Below are 25,888 nucleotides of genomic sequence, written 5' to 3'. Positions count from 1 at the left end.
AAAACTCCTTGGCACCTCCGATAACAGTTCAGCACGTGTTCTCTTACCTCAAGGTTTGCCGGGATCTGTAGGAGTCCTGGAAGCTTAAAGTAGGCGTCCTGGAAGCTTAAAGATCTGTAGGGGTCCTGGAAGCTTAAAGTCCTGGAAGCTTAAAGGATCTGTAAGCGTCCTGGAAGCTTAAAGGCGTCCTGGAAGCTTAAAGCTTAAAATACAGGCGCCTGTATTTCCCTTTCCCTTTTTGCTGCTCTGTAAATGGTAAACTTTAAGCTTCCAGGACGCCTACAGATCCCGGCAAACCTTGAGGTAAGAGAACACGTGCTGAACCTAGGTTTTTCTTAACGTGTGTTTTGGCTCAGAGTGGTGGGATACAACCCTGAGTGCTGGACTAGAGGAATGCCTGGCCCATTCCAGCCTGGCAAACCTTACAGCCTTATCTTGTGTTCTTAGTAGCACAGCACTCACACAAATCCCCCATCAACTGCATTGTATACAGAAGACTTATGACTAACAGCTCTATTCACACTTCACATCAACAATCTCTCTCAAATCCTGCACCACGGAAACCAGAGTTCCAGATAAAAATAGACAAACATGAACAGGCCAACGTGGTGTCGGAAGTGGCATTCTTTGCCTAGAAGCGTAGGCGCCAGCCCCCAAACCTCTTAGGGTCTAAGCATTGTAAAGACAGGCAAGGACCCACACAGTTACATCTCCTGGCTGCCTGACAGTGGAAGGCCCCAGCTGCTTCCATGTTTGTAACCAAGGCTGTGCTTGATCTGTGACAGCCAATGCACACAGATCGGTCTTTCCTGGATGCTGCAAGGTAGTAGGGGAGCAGGAAGAGCGAGGGAAGAAGCTTCCTGGGCCCTCCTCCTCAAATACCTGATAACATCCGTCTGTCTTGTTTAACTTAAGTGCAGAGCGAAAAGCAGCTTCTTCTGTTGTAAGCATGCCACCAGACAGGGCTGGGCATTTTTGCCAATTCTGCAGCAGCTAACTGGTACAGAGGGCCACAACAAGAGAATGCCTGCTATCAACCTAGCACATACTGTAGAGGATAGTCTGGAGTTGTTTTCCATTGCCCTAGCAGGTCGGACCACAACCAATGGGTTGAAATTAAGAGAGTTTTCAGCTGAACATTAGGGAGAACTTCCTGACAGTTAGAGCGGTCCCTCAGTGGGACAGGCTTCCTCGGGAGGTGGGTGGGCTCTCCTTCTTCGGAGGTTTTTAAGCAGAGGCTCGATGGCCACCTGACAGCAATGCTGATTCTGGGAACCTGGGCAGAGCATGAACGGGAGGGCAGGAGGAGCTACATCAGTGCTTAGTTCTCGTGGCCCCTTCTTACATGCCCAGGGTAATGCCGATTGCCACTCTGGGGTCAGGAAGTAATTTTCCCCAGGCCAGTTTGGCCAGGGATCCTGGAGGTTTTTTGCCATCTTCTGGGCATGGAGCAGGGGGTCACTGGGGGTGGAGGGGGAGGTAGCTGTGAATTTCCTGTATCGTGCAGGGAGTTGGACTAGATGACCCTTTGATTCTATGACTCATGAATGGGCGCAATGGCAGAATGGAGGCCGTATGAGCATTACAGCTTGGGTAGGACTGTCAACCAGGTATGGGGCACAGCTTCATTACCCACCTCCAATACACACAAAGATGAATGAGGTGGCTGGTGGTGGAGGGCAAAAGTCTTAGCCGCAAGTGGATTTCGTTTGCACAGTTCACCTTTGGCAACTCGTTGACGGGGGCGGGGCGGGTGGAGCATTCCCCTGCCTTCCCCCACTGGCAGAAAACATGGGATTAAATTTGTGGGGGAGGGGAGGAAAATACATAACCTTCTCATCTGTCTCCTTCCCCGAAACACAAGGTCAGGGGGTGGGCAGGCCTGGTTCTGCAGCCAAGCCACCGAAACAACTTTGTGGGGAGGCACAAAGGGGCAAGTGCAAGTACCCCCCAAAGGGCTCAGCTCAGCCCTGCTCACTGGCAGCACGGGAGGGGACGGTGTCCCCCACTGCGCCTGGGCCAGTTGCTAGCTCCTATTGTAAGGTGTCAGCACTGGAGCTTTATGATTTGTAAACAGATACACAATATATTACTGCAGAGCTGCCCGTACCTGCACACCTTAGAAATAATGCCATGAGATTTTAATCAGACACACAGGGAACAGCCACTTCTAGCGAGGCAGTCTCTCCCACCCCAATATTTGCAGGTCTCCGATCTTTAATCCTCTGGTGAGCTGACTACAAGCGAGTCAATGCAAAGAGGCTGCCAGGTTTTTCCCCCCTGCTCCACCAAGAATGCAAAGAAGAAAGTCAAGGACGCTGGGAGATGTGCCAAGGTGGAACCAGAGACAGGCACAAGAGAGAAAGAAGTCTCAGCCTCCATGCTGCCAGCGTTTCCCAAGGGAGGGGGAGAACGATACCCCTAAAAGCACAAACGTGGCACGTTCAGGCATCCCTGGACGGGAACTCAGCCTTGCAAGGCAACAGTTGGCCAAAACAGACGGGGAACGTCAGTTTGCATTGTCATTTGGAAAACATAAGCTGTTGGTTGGATTTAATCCTCGCGTTCCTCAGAGGAAAAGCAAGGCGGTGGATTCTGGAGGCTCTCCAAGGCAGGAGTAAGGAAGGGGGAGAGAAAGAGCCGATCCTTAGGGCCTGACCTCTTGGAAAGTTCGCCTGCACATCGCAGCAACACAGTGGGTAGATTCTGACCACCGCAGCCACCGCCTTCGGGATGGCCCGGCCGTGCTGCCTGTTGCACACGAAAGCAGGTTTGCCAGGGTCTGGCAGGAGGTGAAAGACTCAAATGAGGTCACACTTCCCCCAAGCACGCTTCTCCCTCTTGACAAAAAGCAGGAAGGTTGTCAGGGAAGATCATACGCAGGGTTTTGCAAAATGTGCCACTGGGAGCAAAATCCAGCTTCTTAGGAACCTCATTAAAAAAATGGTTCTAGCCTTTATGATTGAAAAAATATGCTTGAAAGTGAATAAGCAAAGGAATAATAACAACAACAACATTTGATTTATATACCACCCTTCAGGGCAACTTAACACCCACTCAGAGCAGTTTACAAAGTGTGTTGTTATTATCCCCGCAACAACAAACACCCTGTGAGGTGGGTGGGGGCTGAGAGAGCTCTAGGAGAGCTGTGACTGAGCCAAGGTCACCCAGCTGGCTCCAAGCAGAGGAGTGGGGAATCAAACCCAGTTCCCCAGATTAGAGTCCTACTGCTCTTAACCACTACACCAAACTGCCTCTCTCAGAAGCCAGAGGAACTGGCAAAGGATGGCACTTTAAAGTACAGTTTCTTGCTCTACCTATCCTATGAGTAGTATATACAATTTTTAAAGTCTCTAGTTCTTTTTGTTGCAGATATAGGATTTCCCTTCTATCTTTGCAGTGAAAAGGGCTAGACTTATTTAATGAATGCTGGCATTTCAGAGGAAAAGGGAGATCACAACAGATCAGTATAATTTTTTATAGGACAATCGCAATTACCACTTTTTTTAAAAAAGGCCTCTGGTGGCACAAGGGGGAAAATGTAGCCATGGGGGGATGAGTCAAGGAAAACGGTACCATTGTAGGTGGAACATAAAATGCAAACGTTTGCTTCAGAAGGCTTATGAATGCAATTGGACAGCATTCTTTCTGGAAAAATTGTGCCAAATCGGGTTGAGAAAGAGTGCATTGGCGATGGAAAAACCTGGAAGGTGGACAATAAGAGGACAGCGACATGTGGATGCTCAAAGTATAACCCCCAAACAAACCCAGTTTTTTAGAACCCAAGGTGGGTTCAGCCTTCCTTACAGATACAGCCATCAGCAGTCAGGCTTGGCAGCAATGCTGTTTCCAAACCCTTAAGTGACTTGAATATATGTTCAAAATACTGTAGGCATGAGATAACCCTTTTGAACCTCTGCCTGTATTAAGATGATAATGGTTATTTTTTTTTAAAGGTTTTAAATAATTTTTTTCCCTTCTAACTGATCTGCTTGATTAAACTGAGAGGAAGAAAAGCGGACTGGCACACAGCCCTAATTTTCTGTTAATGAGAATTCTGAAGAAGTTACCTTTAACATCCGGATCTCTCGAAGTGCGATTTTTTTAATAACAGGATCGTCTTCGGACTCCAGGAACTTTTTGATTGCGACGATTTGGCCGGTGTCCTTGTTCCGGCACTTGAAAACGACTCCATAGGAACCTTCACCAATCTTGCTGATCTTCTCATATCTCTCCATAGCACTAATGTCCAGAGCTGAAGGTAAAGCCTCGTAGTTATGCTATTCCAGGGGGGGGGGGGGGAGGTTGGAAGAAGAGAGAACACGGTCCTTCAAAAGGTGCAAAATAATCCCAGCACCATTTCACAACACCTGGAAAACAAAAACCAGAACTGAAGTTACACTGGGTAGCTGAAGAACTTGAGAATTCAAGATCAACAGTACTTAGAACCATAGAATCAGAATCATAGGGTTGGAAGGGACCTCAAGTCCAACCCCCTGCACTATGCAAGAAATTCACAACTACTACCTCCCACAACCCCCGTTTGCTCCCATGCCCAGAAGTTGGCAAAAAAAAAAAAAACCCTCCAGGATGCATGGCCAAACTGGCCTGGAAAAAATTGCTTCCTGACCGCAAAGTAGAAATTGGCATTACCTTGGGCGTGTAAGAAAGGACAATGAAAACTAAGCACTGATGTAACCCTTCCTGCCCTCCCTCTTACGATCTGCCTGCTTATTAAGGTCTTGATTATAGCTGAATTTTAATGCAGAGCGCAATGGAACGGCATTCTTTGTTTCGAGTCCAGATTTGGGGTTTTGTTTGTTTGTTTTCTTCCCTGTCTATAAAGTGAATTGACTGGAAATCATTAGGGGAAAAGCAAGTTTTTCTTTCAAAGAGTGCATTTATTTGGGGGGCCCACTGCCATTTGTTCCCAGTGCATTCAACAAGATTCCCCCCCCCTCACACACACAAGCAAAAACCTTCCCAGCTCAGCCTTAAAGCAGAGAGAGCAGATTAAAGCTCCTTATGCCAGACTCCTGGCTTCACACCCATTTCTCTCCTGGCTTCCTTGTTTGAGAGGGGCACATCTGGCTGCATCTGTGCTTATGCTCCCTTCTCTCTAGCAATTTAAACATCTTGGGGCAAGTACCCTTAAAGAGCATAGCAACAGAACAGCAGTAATAGGATTGGGAAACGGAAAAGATGGAGAGACCACAGGTCCAAATCGTTTTGCATCTCATTCTTCTCGGCAGCCACCCCTGATGCCTCCAGGAAGGTTCGCACATGGAATGAAGCCATTGGCCCTTTCCCACAGGCTGCCTCCAAGCATGAAGGGTTCATTTCGAACAGCCGTCATGGGCCTCTCCCGCTTTCTAAGCCATCTAGGTTAGCGTCTGCAGGTTTCTTTTTACTTTGGTGTATTGGATTTTAAATTGTTTAATTGTTATTACAGTGTTCTAGCCAGCCTTGAGGCAGCTTATGGGGTGTGTGTGTAAAAATCAAATAAATTTAAATTAATCCTGTGACAGCGAATCCCCCCAATTCAGTATGAACTGTGTGTAGGCTTACTTTGACCTGGCCTGACTAGTATGCCTGTCAGTTCACCAGCTGACACACAATGAGTTAAGAACCATAGACTTGGCAGCTACGTTGTATTGGATTCCTACTAATGCTGTGTCTTGTAAACTCATCTCTCTTTACCCTCTGGCATCGTTTATGGAAATGTCCTTGATACCGACTGTACTAACTACCCTGTAATCCGCCTCGAGTCTCAGTGAGAAAGGCGGACTAAAAACGACATTAATTAAAATAAAATAAATAACAATACAGCCCTCTGCAGAAGAGGCACATGGGATGGTTGCCCAGGAAAGCGCACAGGGTGAGGGCAATGGAGCCGCTTCTCTAAGGCGCACCTGCTCAACACAAGAGCCAGGGATCGGGGCCCGCCGCACGCTGCCTGCCTGCCTTGCCCTCTTCGCGCCCGAGGCACCGCGTCCTCCGGGGCCCCCGTGCACGGTGATAGGGCGCACGGCCGGGGCACCCCGGAGCAATGCAGGGCCGTCCCCCGGTGCAGCCCCAAGCGGCTCTCCCGCCCCGGCTTCCCCTTCCAAGGGCCCGCGGGGGAATTGAACTTTCATTCAGGCCCTCCGGGGCTGCCGAGGAATGCGCGGGCGGGCGGGGCAGCGGGCGCGGCGCGGGCTCCGGTGCCTGCTCTCGCCCCCCTCGCCTGCCTGCCACGGCGCGGCGCGGGCAGCCGAGGGGCCGCGCCAGGGAGGCGGCTGGAGCGCTCCCGGAAGGCCGGCCGCTCTCCGGGCCACGGAGGTGAGTTGCCCGGGAGAAAAGGCCTGCTTTGGGCGGCACGGCCGGGCGCTGGACCCGAAGGGGCGCCCCGCCGCAGCCCCACGGCGCCTTCTCTGACCCCCTCCCCGGGCAGGCCTCAGCCTCGGCGCCCCTCACTCACCGGCGCCGGCGCCTCCTCCTTCCCGGCCGGGCGCGCCTTTCGGAAGCGGGGCGCCGCGCTGGGCTGAGCCGCTAAAGGCGCCGTTGCAGCCAATGGGGGCGGCCGCGGGCGGAGGTGTGCCTTGGCCGGTCAGCCCGGCGGGGCGGGAGGGAGGGAAGCCGCGCCTCGCCTGGCCTCCCGCCGCAGCGGCTCCAGGGGCGCCTCCAGACGCCGGCCGGCCGGCCGGCAGCCCTCCGCCCTGGCGCCCGGCTGCAGAAGGGGCTTCGGAGGAGGGCAAAGGCGAGGCCACTTTGGCGCCTGCGGGCAGCGAAGCCCGGACGGGGCGGCCGTGCCAAGAAGCGCGCGCCTGTGGAAGGGCGCCCCGGGCGGGCCGCGTCGTGGCGCGCGGGGCCCCTCCTCCCAGGCCGGGCGGCCCCCTCCGGGCTTGCCCCTCGTGCGCCCGCCGCCGCTTTCCAGCCTGAGGGCGGCCCGTGTGTGGGGGGCCTCGTGGCGCCCGCGGCTGAGGCCCTGGTCCGGAGCCTCCCTCAGCGGTGGACTTCCCTGCCTCTCCTTGGCCACAAGGGCGAGGCGCTGGTGGGGAAAGTGAAGGGCGAAGCTGCCCGAGGGGAAAACGGGAGCGGACAGGGCCCCGCCTTCCCAACCATTCCGGCTCAGCAGCGGGGCTTTTTTTCAGCGGGAAGGCGGGGGAACGGAGTTCCAGCTCCTCTTGAAAATGGTCACATGGTTGGTGGCCCCGCCTCCTGATCTCCAGACAGAGGGGAGTTTATTCCCTCTGGAGAGAGGATAAACTCCCCAGTGTCTGGAGATCAGGGGGTGGGGCCAACAGCCATGTGACCGTTTGCGGAGGGTGATTTAAATTTTAAAAAACTACCCCTTGTTCCAGCTGACCCAAAGTGACGCCATTGTGCAGTCCTGGGAGTCTGCATGCACTTTGCGCAGGCTCATATGGTGCCAGGGACACCACCTCCTGCCAGGAGTCGCCCCCTGTGCTGGCAGCCCACTGAGTTCCACCACCGCTTTTCCCAGAAAAAAAAGCCCTGCTCAGAAGTCAGGCCTGGGGGACTCCCATTCCAGCTGTAGCTGAAGAAGTGAGGTGTGACTCACAGAAGCTCAAACCCTACCACAAATTTTGTCCGTCTTACAGGTGCTACTGGACTCTTGCTCTTTTCTACAGCAGAGAGGGGGAAGTGGGCTGAGGCAAAGTTTTTATTTATTTGGACTAAGGCATCCAGTTGTCCATTTCTGCGTTCTCGGCTATGGAGGAGGTGGGCCAGTGTCAAGTGCCTCAGAGCATGTGCAGAGTGCTATGCCGTATAATCGCAACATAACCGCAGCAGTGTCCCCTGCGTTTCTGAGTTGCCAAGATGAGTATCCATGCAGTATCCAGCTGACCCGCATGTTTCACTAGCTGCAAACTGGCGATGAAGACTCACAGAAGTCTGAAAGCTGGTCAACATTAGTGGCATTTTGGTGTAATGTAGAGCCAGTTTGGTGTCGTGGATAACAGCTTACTGGTTAAGAGTGTACGTGGTGTAGTGGTTAAGAGTGTAGAGCCAGTTTGGTGTAGTGGTTAAGAGCAGCAGGACTCTAATCTGGATAACCAGGTTTTATTCCCCACTCCTCTGCTTGAAGCCAGCTGGGAGACCTTGGGTCAGTCACAGCTCTTCCAGAGCTCTCTCAGCCACACCCACCTCACAGGGTGATTGTTGAGGATAATAATACACTTTGTCAACCCCTCTGTATGGGCATTAAGTTGTCCTGAAGGGCGGTATATAAATGAAATGTTATTATTTGACAACGCAAGTGTTTTAAACAGCAGGGTGGAACAGACATTATGCAGTGGTCAAGGCAGGCCTTGAAGGGACACATGGGAGAGTATGAGAGTAGCTGCTAGTCCACACAGGCACGTGCAGGACAAGTGTTGAGGTACTGAACATCACAGACACCATCCAATACGTCCTCAAGACATTTCTGAAACTCTGAAATATTCAGCAGTCCAACAGGCAAGAAAGGATCCTGCAAACATTTTCCCAGCAAGGATACATCGTGGCTGCTGGGAAAATATACCCCCCACCCCCAATCAACTGTGACTCCCTGAAGGGAAAATGGCTGGATCCTTAACTGCAATTGTATGAGTCACTGCTAGTTTAGTCTACAACCAACATGGTACAGGCATGAGCAAGGCAATTGTTGTGGTTCTGAACATGAAGGTGGCACAGACACTGTCCAATACGTCCTTGAGACATTTCTGCAACTCGGTACCATCCAACTGACAAGAAAAAATCCTGCAAACATTTTCCTAGCAAGGATCTATCGTGGCTGCTGGGAAAATATAACACTTAGTTGCCATATAAAAATCGCACAGCAAGTATAATTCCTTGTTTACCCTAAACCTTAATGAAGAAAGGCAGACAAAATCAGAGGCAAAGGGATACTTTAATGGGGGGGAAACAAAAAAGGAGAGACACGAATGACAGGCTCGAGAGTGGGCTAAAGGAGATTCCCCATCTTTTATTAGACAATACTGCATCGTATAGATATATTTATACCATACCGCTGGGAAACAGCCCAGAATGGGGAAAACACAGGCTCTGTCCTTTCTCCGGCTCCCCTCTGGTACAGTATAAATAAAATACGTGTCCATGAAGAAGGTCAAAGCAGCATCTTAAAACTTCTTAAAGCAGATTCCTGGACACCACGCTTTCAAAAGACTTGTCCTGTTGGCGGCTTCTGAAGTTCCTGGGTTGGCACCACAGTGTGTGTGTGTGAGGTTGTGTTCCAAGAAAAGGAACAACTTTTGACCCCTTTTCCAGCAGGCCAAATCTCACGGTGAGCACTCTGGCGGTCTCACGCGTGCCTGCCAGCTTTTGTGTATGGACCGTGACCGGGAGAGGCCGCCACATGATAGCCGCCACATCTGGAATGCAGTGCATCAGGAAGCCCCAAGATCCAGCAAGACAAGCCTTTCACCTCTTTTCCCACAGCAGCTTCTGAGACGAGAAGGTTCTATGTATCTACCATTTCTATCCAGACCCCAAGAAAATTTCCTGATTCTTTATTAAGAGCTTGCTTGCATTTCCGTAATTGTTTCAAAATAGCAAAGAGTCCAGTAGCACCTTTAAGACGAACCAACTTTATTGTGGCATAAGCTTTCGAGAACCACAGCTCTCTTCGTCAGATGCATCTGACGAAGAGAGCTGTGGTTCTCGAAAGCTTATGCCACAATAAAGTTGTTTCTGATGAAGAGAACAGTAGTTCTCGAAAGCTTACGGCATCTGATGAAGAGAACTGTGATTCTCGAAAGCTTATGCCATAATAAAGTTGGTTCGTCTTAGAGGTGCTACAGGACTCTACTGTTTTGCAACTGCAGACTAACACGGCTAACTCCTCTTAATTGTTTCAGTAAATACCAAGCATCCTTATGGCCAGTTCCTTGGGCAGAACCCATACAAATTACTCTTGTACAAAACTGCATTGATACCGGAACAGCCAACAACCCACCTGTCCCTTCCTCCATATACGAACGCTTCCCTTAGACACTGTGCTTACATCTAAGAGGAAGACAAATGAATGCCTGGATCTTTGTACAATTGTAAAAAATAAAAGCCCCCCCACCCCAACCAGATGCTGCTCTGCAACCTTCCTCTGCTAAAAGTTAAGATACGACACACCACCCTAGCAGCAGATTAATAAATAAGGATTAAATAGTCTATTTTACAAACCCACAGAGGAATAGTTACATTTTTTAAAATAAATCAAAAACACCATACTGGAAAAGTCACTCGACCCCTTGAAATGGGGATATTTGTGGGGCATGCGCAGGAGACGTTCCCGGGGGTCATGCCCCCGAAACATCTCCCCATTCTTCTGACTTTGACACACACCGCTTGCATAAAGAAGACGCGTTGCCATGTCAGAAAAACGGAAGAACGGGAGGCCCAGCCTTTTTGACCAGAGCATGGAGAAATTATATGGCACCTTTACTGCGTTGGGTCTTCCGCACACCTAGCAAACAAAAAGGGCTAATCATTTCATAGCTTTTATTAAGCGAACTTGACATAACCAACCACATAGTGGCAAGTGGCACGAACAGCTGTATTTCCAGCTGTGAGACGCACACAAGTTTGGCTCTGGTTCCTAACGGATCGGGTCCTTTTGCATATCGACACAGAAAAAAGTAGGCGGCGGGGGGGGGGGGGGGGAGTTGTCCCAGAGTCCGGTCTGTACAGAGTTTCCTTGAAGGCTGTTTCCTTATGCGACGTATTCCTTGGCTGGCTCTCCGAGTCGGGTTACGGTTGCCTAGTAACTGTTCTCATGGCCTGCCAAAATGTAGAGATTGCTGTGTGCAGTTGGGTTGTCCGTCGGCCTGCTTTCCAGCACGACCACCCTGCGACATAATCAGAGGAAGGGAAGGTCAGCACTCCCAACACAGCACGCCAGTGACCGTATCTGGCCCACCAACACTGCCAGCACCCTCGGTTTGGGCTGCTGGAAGTGACAGGAGGGTGCAGGGGTCCTCGGTGGCACAAACTCTAAGCAGGCCCCACTGCGTAGCCCTGCCCTTTGGATTAGTGCCAACTCCAAATTCTGCAACCCTTCAAATCAATTCAGAATAATGAATGCACATGGAACAGCCAGGAGAATGGCAAGGGTACAAAACGGGAATGGTGATCTAATAATATGTTCCATTTTCCTTATGTCCTCCCCCATCTTCCCATGACCCGAGTTTGGATGTGTATGTAGATTCCACAATGGGAATTCCCTCCCAAGGCACGTGTGGGTTCGACCTAAGACAGGCCTGCAATGTGGAGGGAGGGGGCTCCTTAAGTCTCTCCCCATCCCGTTTTCCATTTTAGGGGCAGGGGGAGCCTAGGTGTACACCATCAGTACATGAGGAGCCCGCAACAGGGAAAATGTCCCCCCCAAGGCCAGTACCGGATGGGCAAATGGCATGGGGGAGAGGCTTAAACACCCTCATCTCATAATCCCACCCCTGTCCTACTCCAAATTTGGCCTGTGCATGCCTGGGAATTCCAAGACCAGAAGTTGTAACGTGCATCGGATAACGCAGACCCAGGGAAGACACACAGAAAATGAGATGTGAAGTTAGCTCCTCACCACCACCATGGGAGGAACCAAGTATATGCTCGAATTGTCACGTTTTGCCTTGTCCTCTCTTCGCTTGATTTTTGGCATTTCAGGCTCAGAGATTCCCTTCCAGCCAATAATAATCCATTAATGCCCAACAAATGGCACCTACTCTTAGCCCTTTCAGTTTGCACAGCCAGGACAAAGGCACGCCAACCAAGCCCAAAAGGCATTTCTTTTATTCGTTTTTCGTGTTTTCCAGGACTAAAAGCTGTTGGGTTGGGTTACTGTCTGCAGACGTAAGACACTTGGTGAGTTAGGCAGATTTCCCCTCCTACTGCAGACCCTGGCACTGCAGCCAATGCTTTCCCCAGGGATCTTCTGAACCACAGGGGTAGCGTTTCAAGGGGCTCGGGTGGTAAAGGGGGAGGAAGGAGATGAAAAAGCGTTCTTCTGTGAATGGAGTATAAAGTCAGCACAATGAAATCGGAAGTGGTACCTGGGCTTTACTGCTTCAGGCTTTGGATTTCATGTTTCATAGAAATGTGTACTCACATTTGTTAAAACTCCTTGAATGTAGAAAACCAGCATGTGAAGGGTGAAGGGTTTAATCTTGCCTTTTCCCAGAAAAAAAAATGTCTTTCTTCAAACTCAGTCTGGCTTGGAGGATGACCACCTACCTTGACACGGCTGACCTGGATCCACGCCATTGTGATATCAAGACTAAGCTACTGTACTGCACCCTACATAGGTCTCCTCTCAAAGTCAACTCGGAGACTCCACTCAGTGCAGAATGCTCCAACTCAATTACAGTCAGGTGCTAGACGGAGCATGCATATTGCTCCCGTTCTGCAGTCATTTCATTGGCTACCCACCAGTTACCAGGATCAATTCAAGGTTTTGGCTATCACATACAAAGGCCTTCATGGCCTTGGACCTTCATATCTGTGGGGCCACCTCTCTCCTTATATTCTGCCATGGCAGCTTTGCTCATCTGAACAGGGCCTTCTGCAGGCACCACCCTGCACATGGGCAAAATCAACAGCTCCCTGCACACATGCACTCCCTCTGGTGGCCCCTAACTTATGGAATGGCCTACTTGGAGAGTTGAGGAAAACTGCCACTCTCTTGGCTTTCCACAAACTATGCCAAAACCAAAATTTGAGTCCAGTGGCACCTTAGAGACAAACAAGATTTTCAGAGTGTCAGCTTCTGAGAGTCAAAGCTCCCTTCTTCAGCCTGAAGAAAAGACTTGTGATTCTCGAAAGCTTACACCCTGAAAATCTTGCTGATCTCTAAGGTACCGCTGGACTCAAACCCTATTGTTTCTGCATCCTTTAATACGTCATGTTAAATTACTTATGTTTTGCTTCAGCATTGTTTCAACTCTGTATCAGATTTCTGCCTGGTTTTTTAAAGATTTCTGCAATCCATACCTTATCGTATTGCTTATTGAATGTCCCAGCCACTGATCGTATTGACTTGTACAGCATAAGCTGCCCTGAGTCTCAGTGACAAAGGTGGATTATAAATAATGTAAATAAATAAAAATAAATGCTATTTTTCAACATTGCAGGGAACCATTTCTTCACAAGGTCAAAAAGAGTCCAGTAGCACCTTTAAGACTAACCAATTTTATTTTAGCATAAGCTTTTGAGAATCAAGTTCTCTTCATCAGATGCCGAAGAGAACTTGATTCTCGAAAGCTTATGCTACAATAAAGCTGGTTAGTCTTAAAGGTGCTACTGGACTCTTTTTGATTTTGCTACTACAGACTAACACGGCTAACTCCTCTGGATCTATTTCTTCACAAGGGGCATTCAAAACACGATTGTTCAATTCTACTGACCTTAACCCAAAATGAAAAGCGACGGGGGATTCCTGACGTGTTCTAAGGTCCTTCCATACAGAGGCCCCTCCAGCCATGGCCTGGTGTGCTGAGTGAGCCAAGCAGGTACTCGTTTGCCATTCCTATTCTTGTGGCCTGGAGCACACGCTGGGGCCCTTATCAGCAGGACCCCAAATTTGCTGCCTGTGGCCATTGCCCATCTGTGGTGCCTTTAATAAGGGCGGCAGAGCAAACTCCCTGGCAGGACTGCCTCCGTCTTTGTATTTCAGGCCCCCCAACCAAGCACTGAAGTGCAACGCGCACACAGCCCCATTACATCCATCCCCCCCCCCAAGGAGTCTGCCCATCCTCACCTGTTTGGAAGGCTGCAGCACCCTTGGTGTGTTTGACCAAGAGATTCACTTGGATGCTCCAGAGCGAAGCTGACAAAAAAAGCTGTGGGGGGGGAAGGGGGGGGGAGGCAAAGCTGCTCCCTTAGACACGGGAAGGGACCACCAACACACTCAGACACACACAAGTGGCTGGATTCTTTGGTGGTATCTTTCAGTGGAAGAAGAAACTCCCTTTGAAGGGAGGTGGTGGCATGATCCGGGGGGTGGGGGGCTGTTGACCCCTTGTAGACATTCCCAGCTCCTCCTCTGAACATTCAACTTTTTTTTAAAAAAAAAGAGAGACAAAAGGTGGGTAATTTTCTCTGCAGATTACCTGTCTGAGCCCAGTAAGCGGAACACCCTGGTTTCATCCGAGATCTCCTGGGTGACCTGCCGAAAAGGGGAAAGGGCCAGAGAGCGTGAGAGGAGACCAGTGGAATAAGAGGCGCTCTCAGCCATTTAGAGAAGAGACGCTGTGTCCCGACTGCCAATATACACTGGCTGAATTGTACCTGCTGCTTTTAAACCCACACCTGAGTGCTGGTGGAAGGATGAGCAATCAGGCCAGCTTGTTTATACTGATCTTGCCGTAGTGGAGATCATGGGCTGGGGGGTCTCGACGAGCACCGCAGAGGTCCCGGCGCACACAATGAACAGACAATGCACCCACTTCAAGAGTCATTCCCCATTCTAACAATCTCTGAGTGTGCGCACTGACAATTCACAGTAGTGCCGAACGTGGGAAAGAATACCAACGTGAGCTTCCTCGAAATCTCAGGCCTTTTCACAGAAGCCCCACCCCCCAACTGCCAGGTCCCTGGATCTCATGATTGCAAAAAGATTCTTAAAAGCATATTTTGCATGCATCTTCCACATGCAGTGCAGGCACTCTTCCACTCAATTACTGCCTCACAATAATTAGGGAAACGTGCACATTATGGGGCAGGTCCCAGACTATGATTGGTTGGCGTCCTGCATTTATGAAACAAGAGAAGTGAAGGAGAAGTAGGAACAATTAATTGGTATGTATGTAGTTTTTAGAGTGTTCACACTTATACATTCTCTCTGTGGGCCTTTCAACATCCCTGTGAAGAGGTCCAGTATTACGATCGTCCGCAATTGCAGACGGGGAGCTGAAGTTCAGGGGCTCACTAAAGATCACCTAAAGGCTTCAGAGCCGAGGTTAACATTCAAACCCAGGCTGTAACAGCGTGGACTCTGGCTAATGGCACCCCACCAGCTCTCAGCTGTAGTGGTACATGTGAAACTTCCCATGCATACCAACAGCTCTCTTTGGCCATTCTTGGGCAAGTGTCCGCTTCTGTCTTGTGTGAACAGCACAAAAATGAACCCCCTTCTTCCACTTAAGCCCTTCAGGCTTTAGCTTTGGCAGTATGAAAACCCAGGCAGGAAGAGGGGGGGGGAATCTATAAAACCCAAGACTGATACTTACTTCATCGGACTTAAAGCTTTTGCCCTGCATCCCGTGCTTCCAAAAGGCCAACACGCTGTCTTGAAGGCACACTGAAGAAAAGACACAACCTGAGGTCGGCAACTGAGAGTGCAGCCTTTGATCGCAGAAAAGCAGAACATCCCCGTATCACTTTATACATGTGTTGGGGAGATGCCCTGAACACGGTGGGAATGCACGTGGAATCATGGCCGAGAGACGGGAGAGGTTTTGCACTGCTCACACCTGATGGAATTCCGTAAGTACCCCCCCCCGGGGGGGGGAGGGAGGCCGAGAGGAGGAGCTGCTGATGTTGGGACAGAGTGTTGGCTTACCCATTCGCACGAAGACCAGCAGCGCTAGCTTCTTGCTTACTCTCTGCCCCTGGCATTCACCTTCGCCTGCAGCCTGACCACTGAACCTTGTCCAGAGAATTCATTAGAAGCCGCCTGGACCATTACTAAGGAGGGGCCGTCCTTAGCAGCCCTGGTCAATGACAGCCCTCTTCCACCACAAACTACCATCCCAAAGAAGTGGGGTCAGGAGGAATATTTCCGCTATAAAAACTGCAGCGCTGTGGGCCGAACCAGAAGAGATCTTGGAGATCCATGGTCTTGCTCCATGCCTCCCTTCACTACATTTTATATCAGTTGCATGAGTGGCTGAGAATATTAACCAAGACTGCAGTGTTCTGGGGTGGGGAGATTAACCCTCCCCCCCCGCTATTTCTCCTGGTGTAAATGGCCCCCCAAGCTACTACTTGTCCCCATATGGAAAACGTATAGGTCTAAATTCTGACCACTGCAGTCCAGACCCAGTTCACACACCACCACTTCACATTGGCTGTGAAGATAAATTTAAAGAGACGGGAGGTCTAATCTTGGATTTCCAATGTTCTGTCTCGTTTGGCAATCAGGGAAGACGCACAAATATACTCTCACACTATGTAATCTACCTCACTGAGAAAGTAAAGAGTCCAGTAGCACCTTTAAGACTAACCAACTTATTTGTAGCATAAGCTTTCGAGAACCACAGCTCTCTTCGTCAGATGCATCTGACGAAGAGAGCTTTGGTTCTCGAAAGCTTATGCTACAAGTAAGTTGGTTAGTCTTAAAGGTGCTACTGGACTCTTTACTATTTTGCAACTGCAGACTAACACAGCTAACTCCTCTGGATCAGTGAGAAAAGCAGACTATAAATGACATAAACAGAATAAAGAAATCTGAACCCAGTAGCATGTTAAAGACCAACACGGTTTTCTAGGTATAAGCTATTGAGAGTCAAAGTTTCCTTTGTCAGATACAAGTAGGAATGGAGATGCGTAGAAATGGAATGGAAGCTGCCTGCCCCTGTACACCTGACAAAAGCTTTGTCTCTCGAAAGCTTTACCCGAAAAACGTTGTTGTTCTTTAAAGTGCTACTGGATTTGACTCTTGCCACTCTACTGCAGACCAAACAACAGCTTACATTCAAAAGATTATTATGATGTTGTAGCGGACTGGAAAAGCTCTTGCTTACCTACAGATACGATGCGGAAATCAAAACTGAGCTCGGAGGCCAGCTTCTTGCTTGACTTCAGTTTTCCTTGCAGATTCACAATTTTCACAAATCCTCAAGAGAAATGCCAAAAAGAAACTAATCACCTCAGTGGCAAATCATGGTTGTTGAAAAGGGCTCAGATGCTGTGGAAATGAATGCTCTAAAGAGGTTTCTTTAACAGGGCTTTGGGGGGAGCTACAGAGAGTGCTGTTTTTGATCAACGTTTCTAGCAGGTGGGTGGGTGCACAGAGCCTTCTTATTCATAGACAAACTCTGATCTTTAATCCTTATATTTATCATTCGAGGACTGGCTCTCATGTGTATCAAGAAATATGCACAATCAGGGCTAGGCATGGCTATAATTTAGGATTCTGAAAACCTGGGAGAAGCCCCAGATTAGCAAAAAGCAAGGGATAAAAAACGGTAAGAGCTGTCTGTGCATGTGCAGACAGCAGAGAAGTGCGGCTTTTTGACTTGGGACTGTTGGCAGGTTCCCTTGTGTGGACATTCACTATTGTTGACAGGTGGCAGAAGAGAGGGTGGACAGCCATTAAATGCCACCCCCCCTCCCTTCCTCAGAATCTGGTCTCGTCCTCAGCTGCTAAAGCTTACCCCAAAGTTGGCCTTTTATCTGGACTTCTGCATATGGACATCCCTTGGAACGTCTGAAGCTGCCATCTGCAGACCAACTAGACCACTAGTGTACCTAGCTCAGGCAGAGAAAAGCCACACACACACACACACACACACCCCATACCTGCCACTCAAGATTCCTTCACTGAAGATGCAGGACTGACCCGGGAACCGCTGCACGCTCTGGCCCCTCCCTTACCCAAAGGCAGGGAAGCTGCGTGCCCCTGTACACCTGGAAGCAGCAGCAGGCCGTGAAGCATTTATTGGCCAATCACACCCCTCTGACGAGGAGGTCCGAGATTCCGAGGGCCCTTATGCAGCAATTCAGGGGACTTGCCACTTGGGGGCGCTCTCGCAAGAAATGTCCCCAAGCAAAAAGCGGCCAGTAAAATCAATTTTTTTCCCCCTCCGTCACTTTATTGCATCGTAAACGAATCGGAACAGGCCAGTGTCGGCCCTAACCGAAAACCTAATTTTGCAGTGCCTCAGGTACAAAGCAGGACAGTAAAATCACAGCAGTGTAATTACACTTTGTGCTTTATTGAACATTTAGCTTCCCACAAAATATTGTTCTTTCACTCGACCGAGAGTCTCACCCAACACAAACCTGTTCACCAACTGCCTTCTCTGAATCAGTTTTTATTCAGTTTTATTCCCCCCCTGCCCCCACCCTTAAAGCAGATAAAACAGCCACTGCTCAGCTGCAAGCCTTTCTGGCCATGGCGCCACACTGTGGAATGGCCCCCCTGAATGTTTAATGCTCCCTTAACGTTCAGGAAATGATACAAAACAGAATTGCTCAGAAGGACTTTTGGCAAGCACATCCCTGTGTTGTTTTTGCAAACCGCTGTAGCTTTGCCCAGTTAACTGCTGCTGTTATCCAAGGCTGCTTTTAACTACTGGCACTGGCTCCCTGGCTGGAGAATGGGGCCCCCTGAGAAGGATCTGAATAAAAATTAACAGCTCCCAGCACTGAACACCGGGCACTTCGAGCTGTGAAAGGACGTCATGTGCATGACCTCAGGAATCCTCTACGGCAAGAAGTGCCCTTCTACCTGGGACCCACCCTGCATGGAACTGACTGAATTGCAAGCATGTGACGGAAAGTCATGTGACATCAGAGACGTCCTCTGTGTGTGTGTGTGTGTGTGTGTGTGTGTGTGTGTGTGTGTGTGAGAGAGAGAGAGAGAGAGAGAGAGAGAGAGAGAGAGAGAGACCAAACAACCACCTGACTGCAGTCAAGGTCAAGAGTGCAAGTAGCAGCTCATGAAAACTGGAGGCAGGAAACACATGGAGAGGGGTGTGCCACAGAGCGGGGAAAGTAACCAGCAGAGCCCTGGAGGAATCCTCTCCACGGCTGCGTGACTTCACCTTGCTGCCCCGCTGGATGCATGCAGAGAGACGCACCCTCAGTTTCTACGCACGCACCCCAGCAGAAGACCCTTCCAAAAAGCAGGGGGTGGGGAGGCAGCTGGGCAGGGGCTCCCCACGCCTAGCAGACGGTAGGTAGTCCGTGACTCACCAGAAGGCCCTGATCCAGGTAGGTAAGGCAGGTAAGAAGAGCCGCCGCTTTACAAGGGAGGTCCCGGGGGGGGGGGGGGGGGCTTGCCTCGGCACAGCTGTGAGAGTCCTGAGCCAGACCTTTCCCACACGAGCAGTCCATGAAATCACCTCCCCTGGGGTGCTTTAGGGAAGTGCTCATCCTAAGAGACTTGGGCCAATTGTGTTAGGGCTATTAGGATGATGCTGGCCCTGTTTGTCGGTGGGCTTTGAGACACGTAGGTAGGTATGGACTTGGAAACATTTGTTCCAAGAGGCAGGATTTTATTGTTGTTCCCATGCTGGGGTCAGGCGTAGTCCACCTCGGGTACCTCAGCAAGGGAAAATGACAACAACAACAACATTCTATTTATATACTGCCCAGGACAACTTAACACCCACTCAGAGAAGTTTACAAAGTGTGTTATATTATCCTCAGGACAATCGCCCTGTGAGGTGGGTGGAGCTGAGAGAGCTCTGAGAGAGCTGTGACTGACCCAAGGTCATCCAGCTGGCTTCAGGCAGAGGAGTGGGGAATCAAACCCGGCTCTCCGGATTAGAGTCCTGCCGCTCTTAACCGCAACACCAAACTGGTGTGTTTCTTAATGTTTCAGCAGAGAGATGCATACAGCAAATCCCACTGTGGCCAAAGCAGGTCTTGGTGTGCCTCGTTACTTACTGTCCAAGCACACGAGGACGGTGTCTCTCTCCAGCTGCGTGACGTGGATGGCATCCAGCTGCTGGCAGCCTTGAGGGGAGAAAAAAGATCAATGGGCAGGATTCTGTTCTCCCAAGTCAGCCTCCCTGAGCCTGTCTGAGGCTCTGGCCATCACAGTTACAGGAGAGGCGATCGTGGCACTGCCTTCGATGCTGACGAGCGTTGCTAAAAGCTTTGCTTTTTAAAGGTGCTCTCAACATTTCCTTAGTTTAAATTACACAATAGAGGTAAAGTGGAGAAGTGATTCACTGGTAACGGCTACTGTAATGGAGGAAGCGCCCCTACTTAACTCTGGGCCAGAATACACATGATACCAATCACAGGACCTCTTCAGTTTGTGTCAGGTAAAGTGTGTGTGTGCGCAAGCATGGGCACGTGTAAGACCAGCCTCAAATCTAATTGGGGTCATGTAGGAGGGAGAGAGGGGTGTTTGTTGTTTAACCCGTTCAATTTTAATAATAACATTAATAATAACGTTTGATTTATATGCCGCCCTTCAGGACAACTGAATGCCCACTCAGAGCAGTGTGTTATTATTATCCCCGCAACAACAAACACCCTGTGAGATGGATGGGGCTGAGAGAGCTCTGAGAGAGCTGTGACTGACCCAAGGTCACCCAGTTGGGTTAAAGCGGAGAAGTGGGGGAATCAAACCTGGCTCTCCAGATTAGAGTCCTGCCGCTCCACCCAACTGGCTTGTGCTCGTCGAAGGCAGGCTTCTCGCAGTTATTGATATTTTAGAGGGTACATGGGATGCAACTCCCCTCTCCCCTTCGAAGTGAGGCAGAGAGCAAAGTGCCTCTCCCTACACTCCGTGGCATCAATAAACATTGGGACTCTGTGCAGACATCCAGTTTGATTTGTATAGACTGATGGCAGTCCAGTGGACTGGAGGTTAGCTATTAGTGTTTGGGTAAAAGAATCATTCCAGCAACCCCCCCCAACCCCACCCTTCACCTTCCTTGCGAAATCAGGAGCCTTCCTCAGACACAAGAGGCTCTTCTGCTAAAGCATCATGAAGGAGGGAGGTTCCTCGGGCTGGAGAAAGCCGAGCAAAAGGGTATCGCCCAATATCACCCCTCGGGCGGCTGTCAAGAACAACAGCTGAAGAGATGTGGGGAGCCACGTCCGTACAACAGGAAGATGCTGCTGCTGCGAAGAAGAAGCTCCCAGGGCCACGAGACAGCACACAGAACGCTAGAGTTGCACAGCGGCCCTAAAGCAAAAGCGTTTCCTCAAATTCTCTTTGTGCCCATAAGGACTAGAAAGTTGCCAACACAACAGCAAATGAACTGAGACCATCTGGGCAACTGTTGGTCGTGACTGCCGACACTTAGAAATCGAGGGCCATCGCGCCAAGAGCCTCACCTGCGCCTATTTCTGTAAACCACGAAGAAGCCGAATTCAAGTTGATCGTCTCAAACTGAACGACTTGGTTCGGGTCGGCCCCCTTGCTGATCGCAACGCACACCATGGGGTATTCCTGTTCTGGGATCACCAGCATTTCAAACACGTTCAAGGGGCTTGGCAAAGGAAAATCAAAGTGCTGGGGCGAAAAATCAAACACAGATCAGACTGAAAAGCAACCAGCCGGTTTTAAGATCCAGTTCCTTAAAAGACGGCTGTTCCATTCATTGCCTTGGTTGGTGTCCCCTCCCTGTGATCAATGGCCCTTCGGCCTCCTCCCAACAGCTATGAATGCATCTAGTACCACCCACTACATAATCTGAATTAAAACTGATGTTAACTACACCACTGTAATGAAAACGTACACAGATACACGAGTCAGGAGTGCTGCCCAAAGGCCTTTCTGAAAAGAAAGGTCTTTGGCTCGCCACAAGACAGCCTGTTTGATTTGCTTCTCAGGGGAGAATTCTGTGACAGAAGGGCCACCGTAGAAAAGCCCCTCCTCTCCACTTTCTTCTCTCTTTAAATAATAACATTCAATTTATATACTGCCCTTCAGGACAACTTAACGCCCAATCAGAGCGGTTTACAAAGTATGTCATTATTATCCCCACAACAACAATCGCCCTGTGAGGTGGGTGAGGCCGAGAGCGCTCTGAGAGAGCTGTGATTCGCCCAAGGTGACCCAGCTGGCTTCAAGCGGAGGAGCGGGGAATCAAACTCGGCTCTCCAGATTAGAGTCCTGCCGCTGTTAACCACTACACCAAACTGTCTCTCCTGGCATTTAAGCTAGGCCTCCCCTGATGATCGTAGGATGTGGAAGACCAGCACTGGCATCACGGACTGAGTCCACAAACAACTGGCCAGCAGTGTTCAGTTAAAGGGAAGCAATTCTCTCTCGAAATGGCCCATGGAAACAATTAAACAACTGAGCAAAGTAGATAAAACGCACCTTTATTAACATGAATTTTTGCATGGGTTCATACCACTGAAGCAAAACGATTCCTGACTGTAATGCTCCACAGAGGTATTTATGGCCGGTGTATGGGTTTCTTACTAAAAAAGAATTTTAAAAACAATTCATTACACAGCATGAAATATTATGGCTAATTTGATTAAAACTCACAAGCTGTTTGCATTTTTCTCTCCAAATTCATCAAACCGAACACTTCAGACCCCGCCCTCTACTATCTTCCCTTCCTCCCTTCCGTTCCCTCTCCCTAAATTCCTCAGGGTAGGGGCTGTCTGTCTTTTGTCCATCATTCTGAAAAGTGCCCATACGGTGATAACTCCTTAAACGATGCTAACGGTTTCTGCTACAACATTTGCAATACAACCCCCTTGCACCCATCTTTCCTTCAGCGCAGTCACTACAAGATGGTTCGGCAATATAAACACATGGTACAGATGTCCTTTGCATGCGCCCACCATGACATGAGTGAATATTTAGAACAGCCAAGAAAACAAGGAAGTGTGTTAAGAGACATAAAGGTCCACGTTCCAAAACCTCACTTTGAGAACTCTGATTAAAGACGGGTTCTCAGCAAGTTGGCCACAGTCACAGTTAATGCTCAACCTGGATCACAGGGCGAGATTACGGAGGATTCCACCAAAGCAGGGAGACTTCCCAGTGGATCGTGCTAAAAAGCAGAGGAAAAACAGCTCGAGCTGTAGACTCACCTATGCAACATTTATGGCACCCTTTCGTATCCGGGATCTTGGTGGTTAAGGCAAACTTCCTGGAATGACAGAGTCAGCGGTTAGCAAAAGAACGAAGCCTGCAGAAGTCTTGAGCAGCACAGCAGCTTCTGCATCATTTTTAGTTAGTCCCATAGAAGAGAAAAGGGAACGGGAAGGAATAAAACTAGTCTCAGTGACTAGTAAACATCACAGCTATCTAGATCCTCCATTCCATTGACCATACAAGGTCTGCTGCCTTCATGCCTTGCTTGCTTAACCAGACAGAACTTGGAGAGGTCCAAAAGGGCCCCTTCATGGGCATCGTTTTACTCTCTCTCTCTCTCTCTCTCTCTCTCTCTCTCTCTCTCTCTCTCTCTCTCTCTCTCACACACACACACACACACACACACACACACCCCTTTGTCTTGTTTCAGCATCCATTTTTTTGTTGCTCAGTCATTTCCTAAAGATACTCTGTGCGCGCTCGAGTTCCCTTTAGTGAGAAGCACAGAGACCGCAATGGTATATCATACAATTGTTCGTATCACCGCAGTCAGAAGCACAATTCTGATCAGGGGATATTCGGACCCCATCCACCAGTCAGATAAGCCATGTGGCCTGCTATAATTGTTCAGACACATCTCCCTTATTTCTCCCCAGCCTCTAAAGCTATCTGCATATTTAAGGTCCATCACCAAAGCAAGCATCCCATACGATCTACATACAGTCTTCCACTAAGTCCTCTACAGTCTTCTATTTGGTGACTATTAATTCGCCCCCTTCTCTTTTAAACTCTAACAGACCGCAGAGGGAAGCCGCACAAGAAGGGGCAGAGTATCATGAGAAGGGCAGTTTTCATTCGCAGCAGCAGCGAAGAGAATGGGACAAAGCTTTGAGGCAACAGCCGGGGCAAGCTGGGATGTTCAAACTGCCCACAAGCCCTAGTGCCACAGCTAGATCTGGGCTAGGGGCCCCCCTCTGGTACAGCCAGTACGGCTGGGGCTTGGCTCACATCTAGGGCAGCAGCCACCCCCCCCCCACCCATAACTCTCCTGGTAAGATAAAGGGCCCATCTTTCCCCAGGCAACGAGTGAAAACATGTGAAGTGAAGCAAAGCACAGTTGGAAATACAGCTCTGTGTCGAAGGCTTATCTGTATCACAGCCCAGCAGGGTCCTTTTCTTCCTTCTCAAAAAGGATTTTATTGGGTGCTTATGATGAAAACCAACTGTAAAGAGTACCAAAACTGAGCCAGGCTCAACAGAGGTAAGAATTCACAGAGCAAAACCAGCACACACACACCCCTCAACATTCGAAGTTTTTGAGATGGGTGTCAGTTCAAAAATCACAGCTTTATGGCTCTCTCTTGTGACAACACCGTTTTCTCCACTGTTCGGTTCAACAGACAAGGCGGCCTGTCCTTACCTGGGTAATATTCTGTCAGGGAAACGATGGGTCTGAATGTGAGCCGCTAGTCCTGTTTTCTTGGCTTGCTCAAACAAAGCTATTAGGTTGTGGGAGTAGAGCTGGAATGTTTTCCCTGTAACAAAGATAAACATGACCGGTCTCAAAATCTTACAGAAGAGAGAGAGAGAATGTGTAAAACCGAAAAGGGGAAAAAAAGTAAGAAAGAGTGAGAAAGATTACCTTCTAAAAGGACAGCCCCAAAATATCCAGAGAAGTCCAAGCAGAGAGCAAAAGACAAAACAGAATTACTGGTGACTTTCATCGCATTACCAAGCCTATATAAGTTTAGCAGATTGAATTAAACGTTTCCTCAAAGGGAATCTGCTAGGTGTCTTCTAAACCTTCTGAAGTGTTACGGCTTATTTCGGAGGCAACTGACATACCTGAGAGTGACATCAAGGTATTGTTGATCACATACAGCCACGTACACCTCCGTGGAAACAGCTGGAGAAAGAAACAAGTTATTTCCAAGAGTGAGTAAAACAAACAGGCTTCCTCGGGAGGTGGTGGGCTCTCCTTCTTTGGAGGTTTTTAAGCAGAGGCTAGATGGCCATCGGACAGCAATGCTGATTCTGGGAACCTGGGCAGATCATGAGAGGGAGGGCAGGAAGGGTTACATCCATGCTTAGTTCTCGAGGCCTAAGGTAATGCCGATCGCCACCTTGGGGTCAGGAAGCAATTTTCCCCAGGGCAGTTCAGCTAAGGATCCTGATGGTGCCTTGCCATCTTCTGGGCATGGAGTAAGGGTCACTGGGTGTGTGTGTGGGGGGGGGGAGGTATTTGTGAATTTCCTGCATTGTGCAGGAGGTTGGACTAGATGACCCTAGGGGTACCTTCAAATCCTATGATTCTATGAAACATGGTCCAGTTATTCCTAGAGCAGTATAACTTCTATGGCATGTGTGTGCCACATAAGCATGGGATATAGCACTGAAAATTTCAGCTCTCACTGCTTTGGACAAAGCAAGATTCCATTCCTTTACGGTTGTCCTTTATGAGAGAGCCAGTTTGGTGCAGTGGTTAAGAGCGGCAGGACTCTAATCTGGAGAGCCGGGTTTGATTCCCCACTCCTCCACTTGAAGCCAGCTGGGTGACCTTGGGCTAGTCACAGCTCTCTCAGCCCCACCCACCTCACAGGGGGATTGTTGTTGTGGGGATAATAATAACACACTTTGTAAATCACTCTGAGTGGGCATTAAGTTGTCCTGAAGGGCAGTATGTGTTATTATTGTTGTTGTCAAAAACATGGAAACACAACAGTAAATTCTCACAGGAAGCCTTTAAATCTAAGCACCACTGTCCTAATGGCAACCACGTTCAGTACTGGTTCTTAAGCTACGAGTCTTAGGCAAGCACTGGGGGATTGCAGGCAGAAAACGGTGCATGCCAGAACACTTCATGGCTGGTTCAATTCCTCCTCCTGGACAAAATTGAAGAACCAGGTTTAAACTTAGGCTGGAGATGGTTTTAGCAGACTCCCTACTCACAGGGGCATGGAGAGGTGGAAAACAGAGCTGGTATTTCCCCCCCAAGCAAAAGCAGCACCGATGTTACCAAAGAGGAGTGCTCCCGGGAATCTCGTCCCAATCATTCCCTGGAACGCCTGGTCAACTAGACTCAGCCCACTTGCCTAGGAACTCGGCACTCCTTGACCCGCCCCCCTCGTGATGCGCTAAGCAACTCTCCTA

At 49.5% G+C, this 25,888-nt stretch overlaps 2 protein-coding genes across 2 annotated transcripts in view; both read right to left on the bottom strand.

The window, feature by feature from the left end:
• The window catches only part of CDKL1 (cyclin dependent kinase like 1), a 40,876-nt gene extending 34,299 nt beyond the window's left edge, over positions 1-6,577 (bottom strand). The window contains exons 1-2 of the mRNA XM_054972390.1: positions 6,461-6,577; positions 4,071-4,370 (exon numbers count right to left, since the gene is read on the bottom strand). Coding sequence (XP_054828365.1) covers positions 4,071-4,238 — 168 coding nt within the window. The 5' untranslated portion in view covers positions 4,239-4,370; positions 6,461-6,577. The remainder of the gene's footprint in view (positions 1-4,070; positions 4,371-6,460) is intronic.
• A 2,300-nt stretch (positions 6,578-8,877) lies between these two features.
• The window catches only part of MAP4K5 (mitogen-activated protein kinase kinase kinase kinase 5), a 110,044-nt gene continuing 93,033 nt past the window's right edge, over positions 8,878-25,888 (bottom strand). Inside the window, exons 24-33 of the mRNA XM_054970520.1 lie at positions 24,584-24,644; positions 24,159-24,273; positions 22,735-22,793; positions 22,007-22,110; positions 21,016-21,193; positions 19,609-19,677; positions 16,737-16,829; positions 15,222-15,292; positions 14,103-14,158; positions 8,878-10,847 (exon numbers count right to left, since the gene is read on the bottom strand). Of these exons, the coding sequence (XP_054826495.1) occupies positions 10,760-10,847; positions 14,103-14,158; positions 15,222-15,292; positions 16,737-16,829; positions 19,609-19,677; positions 21,016-21,193; positions 22,007-22,110; positions 22,735-22,793; positions 24,159-24,273; positions 24,584-24,644 (894 nt within the window). The 3' untranslated portion in view covers positions 8,878-10,759. The remainder of the gene's footprint in view (positions 10,848-14,102; positions 14,159-15,221; positions 15,293-16,736; positions 16,830-19,608; positions 19,678-21,015; positions 21,194-22,006; positions 22,111-22,734; positions 22,794-24,158; positions 24,274-24,583; positions 24,645-25,888) is intronic.

The sequence above is a fragment of the Eublepharis macularius genome, chromosome 2, assembly GCF_028583425.1.
Source record: "Eublepharis macularius isolate TG4126 chromosome 2, MPM_Emac_v1.0, whole genome shotgun sequence".
NCBI classification, from domain to species: Eukaryota; Metazoa; Chordata; class Lepidosauria; order Squamata; family Eublepharidae; genus Eublepharis; species Eublepharis macularius.
Note: the sequence above shows the minus strand (reverse complement) of the source record. Positions and strands in the feature narration are given on the sequence as shown.